Source organism: Rhinopithecus roxellana, chromosome 9 (genome assembly GCF_007565055.1).
Source record: "Rhinopithecus roxellana isolate Shanxi Qingling chromosome 9, ASM756505v1, whole genome shotgun sequence".
NCBI classification, from domain to species: domain Eukaryota; kingdom Metazoa; phylum Chordata; class Mammalia; order Primates; family Cercopithecidae; genus Rhinopithecus; species Rhinopithecus roxellana.
In genome coordinates this window covers 128,731,465-128,747,652 of record NC_044557.1, presented here as the reverse complement: position 1 = coordinate 128,747,652, position 16,188 = coordinate 128,731,465, and the positions used below count along the sequence as shown (strand labels likewise).

The window sequence follows — 16,188 nt, the reverse complement described above, 5'->3', positions numbered from 1 at the left end:
AGTGCTCCAGAGGCCTCCCGGGTCCCTGCTTCTGTACCTTTGTTCAAAAGTCCTTCTGCCCGCCGTTGTGTGCTGTATACCTCCACATTGGCATCTCTCCAGTGTGCTTTTTCCTGAAGCTTTCACCAATAGATATGTGTGATTTCAAAAAACCTTGAAGTATGAGTAATATTTTTACATTCTGAGAATATCTTCTATCTCTTTTAAGACATTCTGCCATGTCCTGTAGCTATTTAAATTTTTTTATTGCCTCATTAATCTTTAACTTATTTATAGTTTCAGAATAGTATCTTATTAATTATGGCATAGAAAAATACTGAACCAGACATTATAAGGTCTTTCTAGCTGTGTGACTTTGAGCAAGATTTTATCTCTCTGAGCCTCAATTACTTAATTTCTGAGAATCAAGTGAGATAATATATATTAAATACATTGCAGACTAAATTCTGTATATAAATGTAACATTCTCTACATGGATCATTAAAGTTTTTTGTCCAGTGTATTTTCGTTTATTTATAATGTTTCCAAAATGTAGTACTAACTGCAGAATTTCAGGTATACTCAACCAGTACCGCAAATGACCCTTAGGGAGAAACTCAGTCAAAGGGTATGCTAGGCCATCGTTAGCATTAAGTAGAAATTCAGGAGCTCTGGAGAGGGAAACAAGGCAAAGCAGGTACCAGAACAGACACTAGATCGTGACCAGGAAGAAGTAACTGAATAGCTACCACATTTCTCTGTTTGGGCTCAGGCCTTTATGTAGTTCCCTGGAAAGTAGTCAGATCTCAATATGGTTGGCTCAAGCTAGAGCAGTTAATTAAGAATACGTCATTATTTGGGTTTCTCTCTATCGAAATTCTGATTGGCCTCGATATTATTACTATAAAATTGTTTTTGTTTTAACTCTTATCACTGTTGAGAGTTGGTGACCGCTTGGTCAGAGATTGTAAATAATTCCCCGTGTGGACTAGAGTTTATTATGAGCTCTGGTTTAGAAATGGAAAGTGACTTCTGAGTTATCCAAGAAGGACCAGGTTTTATTTGTTTTAATAGTAAGAGCTTCTTATGTTATTCTAACCGTTGGAAATTAATAGACCATTTGTTAATAAATTCAGGAAAGAATTTGCTGTGGTTTATTTTTTTCTCACCTCACATATTGGCACCTCACTGAACCCATTTTTGAGTTTCAGTTCCCACCACTGCACTGAAAATATCAATCAAGATGTCATGGACCCTCCATTGTGCCTGGGAGTCATGTCTCAGTTCTGGGCCTTTCAAGTGTCTTCCAGCAAACGTGGCTGAGCACTTCGCTCTTCCTGGGCTGTTTCCTTCTGGGGCACCTGTGTCACCACCACAGTCCCCTTGTTTTTCTTCATCTTCATTGGCTATTCCTTTTCAAGTGTTGGATACTAAAACCTGGACTATGTAGGATTTGGATTTGATACAGAGAATTTGATATAGAAAATGTTTGGAATAATTGAAGCTATTCCCAGTGTATTCCTTCATTAGAAGATTTTTTTTTAGTTTTGTTTACATACCATTAATGGCTATGATTCATGTCACAAAGCTATTTTTTTTAAACTTTCATAATTCATTTCCCTTTATGTTTTAAAAAGACTACCTTTCTGTCTTTATTTCCCTACTAACTTACTTGGATTCTAGTAATTGGTTGTTTTAGTGAACACCACAGAGTGATGTTTTGAAACTTTGGACTTCATAAAGTTGGATGTGCTCCAGTAGCAAAGAAGGAAGTGTTAACTAGTTTAATTGACAAATAAATGCTTCCCAGCTTGGTATGTGATTGAGGTTTTTGTTGCAAGTTCGTGAATCAGTTTAACTGCCCCTGCCCTGGGGACTAAAGTCAGATATGTGCTTGTGGGAATCTTTGTCTTTCCCACACCACCCTGCATTTTAAAAACTCTTGTGTGGGACAGTCCCACCAAGTAATAGCTGTTCTTCCTTACTCAGCTACTTTCCCTGGAGAGAGACCAGTAGAAAATCTAGACTAGTTTTTTGTAGTCTATTTTCATGTCACTTATTGAGAACTACTGTTTTCTGTTACATTGTCAGTAAATATTTTAATCAAGGAAAAGGGAGGTAATAGGAAGGAGAGGAGAACAAAATCCTTAACCCTAGTAGGAACCTGATGAATGCAATTTGTTCTGGATAATTGCGGTAGTCCCCCAGCTAAAGAACCTTTTAAAAATATGTCACATATAGCCAAGAGGAATGAAATCGTATGTTCATGCAAAAGCTTATTCACATGCAGCCTTCATTTGCAGTTCCTGTGAATGTTCATGGCAACATTATTCGTAATAGCCAAAGTCTGGAAGCAACTCAAACGTCCATGAAGCAGTGAATAGGTCAACAAAATGTGATCTGTTCACAAGATGGAAAATTACTCAGCCATAAAAAGGAATGAAGCACTGAGACCTACAGCCACACAGATGAACCTCAGATCCATGCTGAGTGAAAGAAGCCAGACACAGGAGGCCATGTGCTGTGTGACTGTATTTCTAGGAAATCTTGAGTCGCCATGGGCAAGTTGCTATCACCTTTGTTCAGTGGCCAGAAGCAAGGGCACTGATATTTACCCTTGCCAGGGTTTACTAGATTGAAGCGTTTCCAATAGGCCATAAACTTCCAGCATGGTGACTTGTACATGTAGATATTTGATCAATATATAGCAAATGAATATTGATTTAAACAGGAAAAGGCAAGTGAGAGTGCTTTCTAAACTTAAAGCCCTAAAGATATGAGGTTGTGGCACTAATAGATTCTGGTGTGTTTACTTGAGGGAATTTAAAAATAATTTAGATGTTCAACAATATATTTTATTGTGGAGGTGTTTTGTAACTAATTAATGACAACACTGAATTGACTTCTCTTCTAGGCCTTGCAGTATTAAAACATGTGCTGACACCACGAATAAAGGCAACTCACGTTGCTTTTGATTGCATGAAGAATTATTTAGATGCAATTTATGATGTTACGGTGGTTTACGAAGGGAAGGACAATGGAGGGCAGCGAAGAGAGTCACCGACCATGACGGGTAAGTGTGTCCATGCGCCTGAAATGCCTGCCACGCGGTGTATATGGTGCATATGTTTATGTAGAATTCAGTTTTGCAAAGTAGGTTAAGTGAACTTTTTTCCTTCATTACATTTACCCGGCATATTTTTCAAGATGTTATTAAGATGTAACAGTTGAAATTTCATTAGTCCTGCAAAGTGCGGTGTTTCTTGGCTGTCGTATTAGTCCTATGGACTAATCAGTTGTCGTTAATCCAGCCTCTTTCTACTCAAAGTTCACACATACAAATGGAAAGCTCTGTAAAGGGGAGGAAGGCGTGAAGAAAGAGCACGCCCCTGGCAGTACTGAGGTGCACATTATTAGTGCTGCCCTTTTGCTGTATTTTTCATAAAATATTTATGAAATTTGGTGTCATTGTGACAAGAAGAAATACAGTTAAGTGTTACCTTTTTTTTCAAACATGTTAGGTTTTAAGAACCTTTGAGCTATTGTCAGATATATTCTTATTCTACCATCCCTCCCTTCTTATAAAAAAGTGGCATATTAATATTTTTCTCTTTTAAACTATTGAAGGAGTTATTTACCTATTTTTGCATTTGAAAACAAGACATTTAGTTGTTCAGCAAGATTGTCACTAGTTTATTAAACGTAGTTTAAGATTAAACAAGTGTTTATAACCAATGAAAAACAGATAGACTCCCCATAATAACCTTGTTTAAATGCTGCTACTTTTATCATGTCCCCGCCTGTCTAAGAACCCATTGGTTCAGCAGAGTTCATGGGTAACGCCAGCCTCTATAGCCTGCTTTCAGAGGACTGTGTTCCAGCCTTGAGCTCTGCCTTGCCTTTGCCTCGTCCTGCGCTGTGCCGTGAAGCCTCGGCCATGGTGAACCTGGCTGACTGAGTCCTCCTGCACCTCATGCATATTCAGTAGTCGAAGACTTTGTGTGGCCAATCCTACTTTCCACAGGAAACCGCCCTCTCTTTTGTTGCCCTCATCCAAGCCTACTGTTCCCCCAGAGTGACAGGTGGCGCCTTTCCCAGCATAGCACCGTGCCTTCTACCCCTGCTCTCGCAGTACTGCTGTGGCACTGACGGCGTGTGTTACAGTACTGGCACTTAGCGCAGGGCTCTGTCTTTCTCTCTTCCCAGCTGCATCGCAAGTGCCTTGAGGAATCCAAAACCCTCTTTGAGTTGCATTGCCTGGGTTCCAACCTCCCACTGCCCTGCTTATCCTCTGCTACATGTGAGCTGACTGTGGCTTTGGGGTGGTCACTGCCTATGTGTATTCGTTACAAATTGTGTCTCTTTTCGAAAGGTTGGCCTTTCTGACACCCAGATACCATAAAGAAAATAAAATCGTATCACGTCAGTCAAGGATAAAGTATTTCTGAATTAAAGGAAAAATACACCAGAGTAAAATCAGGACTGAAAGACAAACTGGGAAGTTATTTGCAACTTAAATCATAGAAAAGGGATCATTTCCTTCATGTATAAAGTACACTTACAAATTGATAAGAAGATGACCGATAACTAGAAAGAAAAATGGGTAAAGGACAAGAACAGACATTTCACATTTAACCTCATTCATAAGATAAGTGCAAATTAAAACTACAGGTGATACCTTTTTTTTTTTAATCCATTAGATGGGCAAATACCCCAAGGTTTGACATAGGCTCAGTGGGTGAGATTAGAGTGTTAACAGCCATTTTTATACTTTGCTGTTAGGAATGCAATATAGTATAAATCTCTATAGAAGTTGCTTTGGACATTTATCTCAGATATACAAATGCATTCACATTTTAGATTTAGCATTCCCACTTCTGAGACATTATTCTACATGTATACCTGCACATAAGACATAATAATAACACATTTTTCCTTTTAGTGTGTTGCTTTTAACCCGTAGCTTGAAAAACCCTGCCTTCATTGTTTTTTTGTTTTCTGTCACTGACTCAGCCCTGCTTTCAGTTGTTTATATGAATTGATGGGTGTTCTGGTCTGGTTATAATCTACTTTAGATTAATAGTCACTTTAAATTATATGAAATCTGATATAAGTTGTGTTAGGTATAAAATTCTGTAACTTGGAATACTGTAAGTACTTTGTGGCCAAATTTCATTAGTATTAAATATTATCTCTATATATAGCAGGCGATTTAATATTCATATTTTATGGTGCAATTAAGAAATAATTTTTTTCGTGAAGTTGTTAGATTGTTGATATGCCGTGGCCCAGTGTTTCTCAAAGCATTCTGGGGGATCACTGTTTGTCAGTATTAGCTGCAGTGATTGTTGAAGATGCAGAGCCTCTGCTCCACTCCACGTTGCTACCAGGACGCTCTACAGGGAAGCTGTAGAAGCTGCAGTGCTAACAAATGCTACAGGAATTCTTGCAGTCACCTCCATGAGGTCTCATGTTGAAGAGAGAGGCAGCCAGTAGTGTCCCTTGTCCTTCCCGTTTTATGGTGTAAGTTTCATTTTAAGGGAGGTATAAATCAAAGCCCACCTGGGCATTCTCGCATGGTTCACTGCTTCTTGTCATCATGGAAGATGTCATTGCGGCAGAGATGAGACAGGGTAGTTTGATTACTATTGATTTTTTTAAAATTATATTTCTGAAGTGGATCGTGTAATATAATAAATTGTGTGCTTAAGGACAACATTTGATATTCTATTTAAGTATTGTGTGTGATCCTAGTTAAGTTTTTTTCTACCAGTATTTTCATATTACGACATATATACTTTCCATTTCTATTAATATTTTTATATTTAAAAATATGGATGCCAGGCTTAGTGGCTCACACCTGTAATCCCAGCACTTTGGGATGCCAAGGCGGGTGGATCACAAGGTCAGGAGTTCTAGACCAGCCTGGCCAACACGGTGAAACCCCATCTCCACTAAAAGTACAAAAATTAGCTGGGCACAGTGGCAGGCGCCTGTAATCCCAGCTACTCAGGAGGCTGAGGTAGGAGATTCACTTGAACCCGGGAGGCAGAGTTTGTAGTGAGCTAAGATCATGCCACTGGACTCTAGCCTGGGTGACAGAGCAAGAATCTGCCTCAAAAAAAAAAAGAAAAAAAGAAAAAAGTGGATCAGGGAAGAGGGGATTACAGATAACCCAAAAGAAGAAGAAAAAATCTCCACAAATTCACCTGTCCAGCTGTAACCCCAGTTAACAGTTTGGATATTTTCCTTTAAATCCTTTTTTATAATGTCTATATGTTGGAGAGAGTATGTGCCTTTATGTGTTTTTTAAAGATGAGATTGTGTGTGTGTCTATAGCTCCTGTTCTTCATATTTTCTTACTTGTGTGTCATAAACAGCTGTGCATGTCTGTACATATACTTCCGTAACTTTTTTTTAAAGGCTATATAGTGTTCATTGATGTGATTTAACAGCAGTTATCTACCCAGCTTCATCCTGTTGGATATGGGTCTGTGTGTTGCCTTCAGAGCAAATGGGACTTGGTTTCTACAGCAAATAGACCTGTGGCCCATACGAATACTTGGAAGACTTTCTGTATTACCCAAGCGTATGAGTGTACTTTAGTGCCTACTAGAAATTTATAGGTAGAAAAACAATTATACCTTAGAGTATTTTTCCCTAGATTCCCTAAGGTGCTATAGGGTAATTTCTACTCATGTAATATGAACTATGCTTCAACTAAGATAGTTTTTGCAAATGTGGATATATAAATACTTTATTAAATCTATAGGAAGTATTTATGCCACTTATTTCCTGCCTTCAGTGTTAGAACCTCCTAAATGTCATTTGCCATTGAACTGCTTTCCACTTTGTCGCCTGCTCCTCTCATAGTCCCTATCTGGGTCCTGAACCTTAGGGACTTGGCTGTTACAGCCCCACCATGCCTACGCTGGGCCTTGGTCCTCTCTGAGACTTAGTTTCTTCATCTTACAAGGAGATAATAACTGCCCCTGCCTGCGTAGAATTGCAGAGATTGAATGAAATAATCAGCATTCTCAAAAGCATGCTGTAAACGCATTCTGAGCACATGAAGTTTTAGGAAAAACGAAAGGACCCATGCAAATTTTGGAGTCCTTTTCTCACAGCACCACTGCCTCTTCTTCCAAAGCTCACGTCTTAGTAGAGGCCCTGCCACGTCCTGAGCACTGTACTCCACGAAGCATTCTATTTCTGACATTCGAAATGCAGGTCTGTTCCATCTTCCTTACAGTCTGTATGCCAGCACTTGAAATATTGGGTATTTGCAGTGCGGACCAGATGATTACTTGATTATGGAAATGTTGAGTAGGAGATCTAGATAATTCAGTGAAGGCAGGAAAATTAGTATTGGAATCTGTCTTTTTATGTATCAGAAATAGAAATAAGATAGAGTGAGAAGTAATATGTGGCTAAAACACTATTATAGCTAACACATAGTGCATACTGTGTGCCAAGCACTCCTGTAGGTGCTTGAAATCTTCTTGGAATGACCGTTTCAGTGGTGCTATTATTATTATCCCTACTTTATAGACTTGGACACTTAGGCACAGAGAGGCTGACAGAGTTGCCCAAGGTTACCCCAGAGGTGGAGACCCAGGCTACCTGACTCCACCATGTGTGCTCTTCCCTAGGGCACAGTTCTGCTGCTGAAAATGCTTTTTAAGCAGTTCTTTGATTTTTCAGATGATAGTACTGTAGGAAAATTAAGACAAAAATATTGAAAAATTAAAATCTTTGTTTACTGTTTTGCACGTGTGTTATTAAAGCCAGTTTACTCCTGGAAGTGTATAAGAATACAGGGTATTTTTGATCACCTAAATGCTGCATGTTACTAAGAGCTTGACACTGAAATCAAGAAGAGCAGTTGCAGAGAGTACTTAGCAAAAACGGGAAATCTGTGGGGTTGAAAGAGCAAAGGCAAGCCTTCCTCGGACAGTGGAGTGTAGGTTCATCATTTCTCAGAACATGGTTTTGAACGCATTTTCAATTTGACCAAAACGTCTCAGTCTCCCATTCAGCATACCTCCCTACCTTAGTCAGCTCTTAAATCTTAGGAATATTTCTTTGTTCTCCAGGGAACTTAAATATGTTAACATTCTTACCTTTCCACAAGGAGCCACCTACAAAGAAGGGAGTTTCTAGGCTCAAAGTTCTTTCTTGGAATAGATAATAGCCTCATCCCTTGTGCAATCGAGGCTGAAAAAGACTGTCTCCTTTTTTCAAATTAGCAAGTCTTAAAAACTACAGTTGTTTACAGGGCTCATGGCTATTCCACAGTAAGAATTTTGGTTATTTTACCAATTATATAATATGTTAAAATATGGCAAGTATCAGGAAAGCAAGGAGTAGCAATGATTAGAAACCAATGGCCAAGTTAGAGAGGAGGGCAGTTGCTCCCGCAAGTTTGTTGTGGCTGTGTAGCAGCCAGTGACGAGAAGCTGTGTAGCAGTCAGTGACGAGAAGCTGTGTAGCAGCCAGTGACGAGAAGCTGTGTAGCAGCCAGTGACGAGAAGCTGTGTAGCAGTCAGGGACGAGAAGCTGTGTAGCAGTCAGGGACGAGAAGCTGTGTGTCAGGCGACGAGCAAGGAGTTGAGGATTATCAGGCGCCTGTGAGTGCCCCCAGCTGTGTGCCAGGTAAAGAGGTGCCATCGTGAACCAGACCAGCTTCCTCTCGGCCCCTGTGGAGCTCGCAATCTGGTGGGGAGGCAGCAGTCACCGTGGTGACAGGTGACACACTCGGATGGGGGCTGGTGGTAGTAGGCATTTTGGAGTCCCTTCAGAGAGGTGAGTATGGACTTAGAGGAGGCCCCAGCTTCCTATTCCTGGGCTGTGTATAGCACTAAAAGTTGTCACATGAAAAATTACATTTGGTACTATTGATTTAACTTAATGACTTACGTAATTGTAGTCGACTTAGAAATTATAACATGCTCTTCTACTTCAGCTTGAAACCCCCAACCACCAGTTTATAATCCTTATTTTTTTTAACTTTTGTTTATTTTTGCTAAGGAATCTGTACTTTTCCATTATTTCACAACTTTTTTTGTCCTGTTACCTTATTTTCATTATGTTACTTTATATGACCATGAGTTCTAAAATAGTAAAAAATGAAATATTTTTGTTCTTTGCTAGAATTTCTCTGCAAAGAATGTCCAAAAATTCATATTCACATTGATCGTATCGACAAAAAAGATGTCCCAGAAGAACAAGAACATATGAGAAGATGGCTGCATGAACGTTTTGAAATCAAAGATAAGTGAGTAACAACACTTCCACCACTTCCGGAACTTCAGTTCAACTAGATTTCAGTATAGTCAACAATTTGAAACCAGTGTAAATAGTTGTATTGTCTCAAGAATACATTTTATAAATTCAAATCAAATTTTATGCATATCTGATCATGTTTTAAACTTGTACAAATCACTGTAAAAGAACTTGTTACAGTGGGCCCATCTACTTTCATTGATAGTATTTCTTTGACAATACTACATGATAACATAGCAAATTAAATTAAAAACAACAACAAACACACAAAAAAACTTTTCAGTGTCAGATGCCCGGACCTACCTCTCAGGTCACATAAAGTGGTGTTACTGTATGGGACCAGCTACTGGGCTGGTGCGCACAGAAAAGCAAGGGAGGGGTAGAGGACTGTGCTGGCGTGCAGGCAGATATGACGCTGTTATATTTGTTGGAAATAGAAGCGGCAGTTGACAGGGTTATATCCACAATGTCTTCTGTGGTTAATTCAGAAATTTTAGCCAGTTGTTTTATTCTCTTAATATATATTTTCTTCTCAAGGAACTATCATTGTTCTTCTTTTCCTTGTTTTACAGTGAAATGTTTTTAATTAACCCTCCTGGATTAACTTTACTAGGTGAAAATGATTAAAAGTGTGATAGGTTAAAAATGAAACTTTAAGCTTCTATTTTTCATTGACTCTCAAGTGTACATGATGTAATTTATTAAGCCAGCCTTCAGGACCACTTTGGCCATGGAAGAAATTTAAAAGTAAGATCTACATGTATTGACATGAAAATGTGTTCTCAGAAAAAAGACAAATGTATTTAACGTCCTACTTATTTTATAAGTATTTATAAATATTTAGAATGAGTCTGGACATTTTAAAACAATGATTATCACTAGGGTGTGTGATTTATAAAGCAATAGAAGCGCTTTTCCTTTCAGTATTTTTGTGTTTTAGATTATTATGTTGGGTATGTTCTGCTATTATAACTTTACAAATCTTATGTAGGATGGGAAAATGAATTACTATGCTCTTTTCCTTCTTTCACCTGTCTTTCTAATTCCATGGGAATAAAGGTGTTTTTGAGACAGACCAGGTGCAGTGAGCAGTCCATATCCATGGATTCCACATTCGTGGATTCAACCAAGCACAGATCAAAAATACTCAGGAAAAAAAGGGGGCTGACTGTGGTGGCTCATGCCTGTAATCCCAGCACTTTGGGAGGCTAAGGTGGGCAAATTGCTTGAGCCCAGAAGTTCAAGACAGCCTGGGCAACATGGCAAAACGCTGTCTCTACAGAAAATACAAAAGTTAGCCAGGCGTGCACCTGTAGTCCCAGCTACTCAGGAGGCCGAGGTGCGAGGATCTCCTGAGCCTGGAAGGTTGAGACTGCAGTGAGCTATCATTGCCCCACACTCCAGCCTGGCAACAGAGTAAGGCGCTGTCTCAAAAAAAAGGATTTGGGAGGATGTGCGTATGTTATATTCAAATACATGCCATTTTATTCATATATCTGGGACTTGAGCATCCTTTGATATTGGTCTCTGCTGGGTATCCTGGGACCAGCCTCCTGGGGATACAGAGGGACCACTGTCTAAGAACCGCTGGTCCTATCTTTGACTTCTGGTGGAATAGGAGCTCCATGTAAAAAGGAGGAGAAGCTGCAGCGGGTTATTAGCCATTTGTGAGTCAGGTCACTGTAAAACTTTATAGATCAAAAGTTTAAAAGACAACAAGCATCCTCATAAAATGGCTTAAAACCACCTGTTGAAATATTACATATATAATTCATGTATACTAATCATAGAGCATATTAAAGATATTTTAAAAGACTAGAAACTTCTATTAATCCAAATTTCTGGATGTTTCCTTACTCATCCTTATTTTCCAAGGACCTGCATAACTTTTCCAGCATGTAATAGCTACCTAATGGATATTTTTTGAATTGAAATACTGAAGTGACTAAAATCTAAACCTTTTTCATTCTGGCTATAGGATGCTTATAGAATTTTATGAGTCACCAGATCCAGAAAGAAGAAAAAGATTTCCTGGGAAAAGTGTTAATTCCAAATTAAGTATCAAGAAGACTTTACCATCAATGTTGATCTTAAGTGGTTTGACTGCAGGCATGCTTATGACCGATGCTGGAAGGAAGCTGTATGTGAACACCTGGATATATGGAACCCTACTTGGCTGCCTGTGGGTTACTATTAAAGCATAAACAAATAGCTGTCTCCAGACAATGGGATGTGCTACATTGTCTATTTTTGGCGGCTGCACATGACATCAAATTGTTTCCTGAATTTAATAAGGAGTGTAAATAAAGCCTTGTTGGTTGAAGATTGGATAAAATAGAATTTGTGACGAAAGCTGATATGCAATGGTCTTGGGCAGACATACCTGGTTAATACAACTTTAGCACCAGGGCTGCTGGAAGGGTAAAAGCTAAATGGAGTTTCTCCTACTCTGTCCATTTCCCATGAACTAACGACAACTTGAGAAGGCTGGGGGGATTGTGTATTTTGTAAGTCAGATGACTGCATTTTTGAGCATTAATTTGCAGCATATTTTACTTTCTCTGTTATTTTCAATTTATTACAACCTGACAGCTCTAAGGTCTTATTACTAAAGTATTTAGTATCTTGCAGCTAGCTAATATTTCATCTTTTGCTTATTTCTACAAGTCAGTGAAATAAATTGTATTTAAGAAGTGTCAGGATGTTCAAAGGAAAGGGTAAAAAGTGTTCATGGGGAAAAAGCTCTGTTTAGCACATGATTTTTATTGTATTGCATTATTAGCTGATTTTACTCATTTTGTATTTGCAAAATAAATTTCTAATATTTATTGAAATTGCTTAATTTGCACACCCTGTACACACAAAAAATGGTATAAAATATGAGAAAGAAGCTTAAAATTGTGATTCTGATTCATTATAGCAGAACTTTAAATTTCCCAGCTTTTTGAATATTTATGCTATTAATACTTCCCTATGTCTGTGCCATAAGTGCTTGAAAACATTAAGGTTTTCTGTTTTGTTTTTTTTTAATATCATAATAGTCAGTGTGAACCTTGGTTGGACCCCAAGTTCACAAGATTTTTAAGGTGATGAGAGCCTGCAGACATTCTGCCTAGATTTACTAGCATGTGCCTTTTGCCTTCTTCTCTTTGATTTAACAGAATATTCAGAAGTCGCGTTTCTGTAATGTGGTGGATTCCCACTGGGCTCTGGTCCTTTTCCTTTGGATCCCGTCAGTGGTGCCGCTCAGCGGCTTGCACGTAGACTTGCTGGGAAGAAATGCAGAGCCAGCCTGGGCTGCCCACTTTCAGAGCTGACCTCTTTAAGTCCTTGTGAGTGGGCTTCACCAGCTACTGCAGGGGCATTTTGCATTTGTCTGTGTCAAGAAATTCACCTTCTCAAGCCAGTGAAATACAGACTTAATTCATCAGGACTGAACGAATTTGTTTATTTTCCATTAGGTTTAGTGGAGCTACACATTAATATGTATCACCTTAGAGCAAGAGCTTTGTTCCAGGAACCAAATCACGTTTTTCAGCCATGGAACAATGTATCCCATGGGAGAAGACCTTTCAGTGTGAACTGTTCTATTTTTGTGTTATAATTTAAACTTTGATTTCCTCATAGTCCTTTAAGTTAACATTTCTGCTTACTGCTACTGGATTTTTGTTGCAAAAATATATCAGTGGCCCACATGAAACATACCAATTGGATCATGGTAAGCAAAATGAAAGAAATAATGATTAAGGGAGAATCAAGTGACTGTGTTACACTGCTTCTCCCAGGCCAGAGAATAAACTGTTTCAAACATCGTCTTTGAAGAGTCGTGTGGTGTGAATTGATTTAGAATGTATGCATACATCCACGCACACTCAGGATACAGTTGGCCTAATCATCAGTGGGGCATGGGTAAAACTTATGAAAAGTTTCCTCATGCCGAATTATAATTTTCTCTTACCTGTAAAGTAAAATTTAGATCAATTCCATGTCTTTGTTAAGTACAGGGATTTAACATATTTTGAATATAATGGATATGTTCTAAATTTGAACTTTGAGAGGCAATACTATTGGAATTATGTGGATTCTAACTTATTTTAACAAGGCAGTCTGACCTGCATAAGATCACTTGAATGTTATGTTTCATAGAACTATACTAATCTTCTCACAAACGGTCTATAAAATATAGTAGTTGAAAAAATTTTTGTATCAAAATGTTTGGAAAATTAGAAGCTTCTCCTTAACCTGTATTAATACTGACTTGAATTATTTTCTAAAATTAAGGCCGTATACCTACCTGTAAATCTTTTCACATATCATTTAAACTTTTGTTTGTATTATTACTGATTTACAGCTTACTTATTAATTTTTCTTTATAAGAATGCCATTGATGTGCATGCTTTTATGTTTTTCAGGAAAGGGTGTGTTTGGATGAAAGTAAAAAAATAATAAAATCTTTCACTGTCTCTAATGGCTGTGCTGTTTAACATTTTTTGACCCTAAAATTCACCAACAGTCTCCTAGTACATAAAATAGGCTTAATGACTGGCCCTGCATTCTTCACAATACTTTTCCCTAAGCTTTGAGCAAAGTTTTAAAAAATACACTAAAATAATCAAAACCGTTCAGCAGTATGTTAGTTTGGTTATATAAATTCATCTGTAACTTGTAAGATGCATGGCCGATGTTAATTTGCTTGACAATTCTGTAATCATTAAGTGATCTCAATGACACATGTCAAATGCCTGAAATTAACTAAGTTGGTGAATGAAAGTGCCGATCTGGCTAACTCTTAGACCATACATACTGATAGTTTTTCATGTTTCATTTCCATGTGATTTCTAAAATTTAGAGTGGCGGTAATTTTCCTTGCTATGGGTTACATAAGCTTTATTTTTTCCTTTGTTCATAATTATATTCTTTGAATAGGTCTGTGTCAATCAAGTGATCTAACTAGACTGATCATAGATAGAAGGAAATAAGGCCAAGTTCAAGACCAGCCTGGGCAACATAGCGAGAACCTGTCTACAAAAAAATGAAAAAAAATTAGCCAGGCATGGTGGCAATGCAACTGTCGTCCCAGCTGCTCGGGAGGGTGAGGTCGGAGGATCGCTTCAGCCCAGGAGGTTGAGATTGCAGTGAGCCATGGTCATACCACTGCACTACAGCCTGGGTAACAGCACGAGACCCCATCTCTTAAAAAATAAAAAGGAAATACAGAAATATAAAATTTGCTTATTATAGACACACAGTAACTCTCAGATGTATACCACAACAAATGTGAAAACAGAAATGTCTATCAAAGCAGTATTTTGTGTGTATAATTGCAAGTGCATAGTAAAATAATTTTTAACCTTAATTTGGTTTTAGTAGTGTTTAGATTGAAGACTGAGTAAAATATTTTCTTGGCAGATATTCCGTATCTGGTGGAAAGCTACAACGTCCTTGTAGTTTTGCACAGCTTGCTTTATAAACAAGATATTTTTTCCCTCCTTATGTGCCAGTTTTCATTACGAGTAACTCATTCTTTTTTTTTTTTTTTTTTTTTTTTTTGAGATGGAGTCTCGCTCTGTTGCCCAGGCTGGAGTGCAGTGGCCGGATCTCAGCTCACTGCAAGCTCCGCCTCCCGGGTTCACACCATTCTCCTGCCTCAGCCTCCCGAGTAGCTGGGACTACAGGCGCCCGCCACCTCGCCCAGCTAGTTTTTTGCATTTTTAGTAGAGACGGGGTTTCACCGTGTTAGCCAGGATTGTCTCGATCTCCTGACCTCGTGATCCGCCCGTCTCGGCCTCCCAAAGTGCTGGGATTACAGGCTTGAGCCACCGCGCCCGGCCGTAACTCATACTTTCTGATTAAAGAACTTGAAATTACATTATTGCTTAGTATAATTGACATTATATAGAGACTATGTAACATCCAATCATTAGAATGAAGATTAGTACTTTGGTCAAACTAATGTTTAGAACATTCATGTATTTATCAAATATTCATGTAATTAACTGAATTTGAAACCTTTAATTCAACTATTACGGAGTGCTTGTACGATCACTGATTTACTCAGTTTAGAGTAGCTACAACTCTTCGATACTTTGATCATCAATATTTGACATCTTTCCCAATTTGTGTATGAAAAGTAAATCTATTCCTGTAGCAACTGGGGAGTCATACATGAGGTCAAAGACATATACCTTGTTATTATAATATGTATACTATAATAATACCTGGTTATCCGGAGCAGAAAAAAAAGGTTATTTTTAAGAAAGTCACTTCAAATAGAAAGCTGAAGTACTTCTAATGTACTGAGGGAAATCTAATATGTGGAACAAACTTTCAATAAAATGTTCATTGATGTTGATGAAACAGATCAGTTTTTTCATCCGGATTATTATTGGTTCATGATTTTATATGTGAATATATAAGATATGTTCTGCAATTTTATAAACGTTCATGTCTTTTTTTAAAAAAAGGTGCTATTGATATTCTGTGTCTCCAGCAGGCAAGAATACTTGACTAACTCTTTGTCTCTTTATGGTATTTTCAGAATAAATTCTGACTTATGTTACTGGGATTATTGGTGCCTCATTAATTCAGCAATAAAGGAAAATATGGATCTCAAAAGTTGGTGATAAAAAGTTATTTCATATATATGTGATAAAGTTTACATGTTTTATATATATGTATATGTTATATTGCCAAATACGGCTATTAAATATTACATAATAATTTAAAGGTTCACTTTGTTGTGATACTAGACAAGCAGTGCCCTAAGCCTCTTGCGGGCATCATCTCATCTCACTGTCATCACAAACCCCATGCCACAGCGTAGCTGGACCACTAGAAGTAATGCATCTGCAGGCATACTGCCAGGTTTTGGATACTGTTTGTACCAACAGATGCCTTATCAAGGTAAATCCCAGACTAAAAGAG

The 16,188-nt window shown here is 38.1% G+C and overlaps 1 protein-coding gene across 2 annotated transcripts in view; it reads left to right on the top strand.

The window, feature by feature from the left end:
- The window catches only part of AGPAT5 (1-acylglycerol-3-phosphate O-acyltransferase 5), a 52,410-nt gene extending 38,678 nt beyond the window's left edge, over positions 1-13,732 (top strand). Inside the window, exons 6-8 of one of the 2 annotated variants that reach the window (XM_010381384.2) lie at positions 2,894-3,052; positions 9,133-9,256; positions 11,243-13,732. In XM_010381384.2, coding sequence (XP_010379686.1) covers positions 2,894-3,052; positions 9,133-9,256; positions 11,243-11,468 — 509 coding nt within the window. In that variant the 3' untranslated portion in view covers positions 11,469-13,732. The remainder of the gene's footprint in view (positions 1-2,893; positions 3,053-9,132; positions 9,257-11,242) is intronic. The other variant, XM_030937704.1, reaches the window with a different exon arrangement.
- The last annotated feature ends 2,456 nt before the right edge of the window (positions 13,733-16,188 follow it).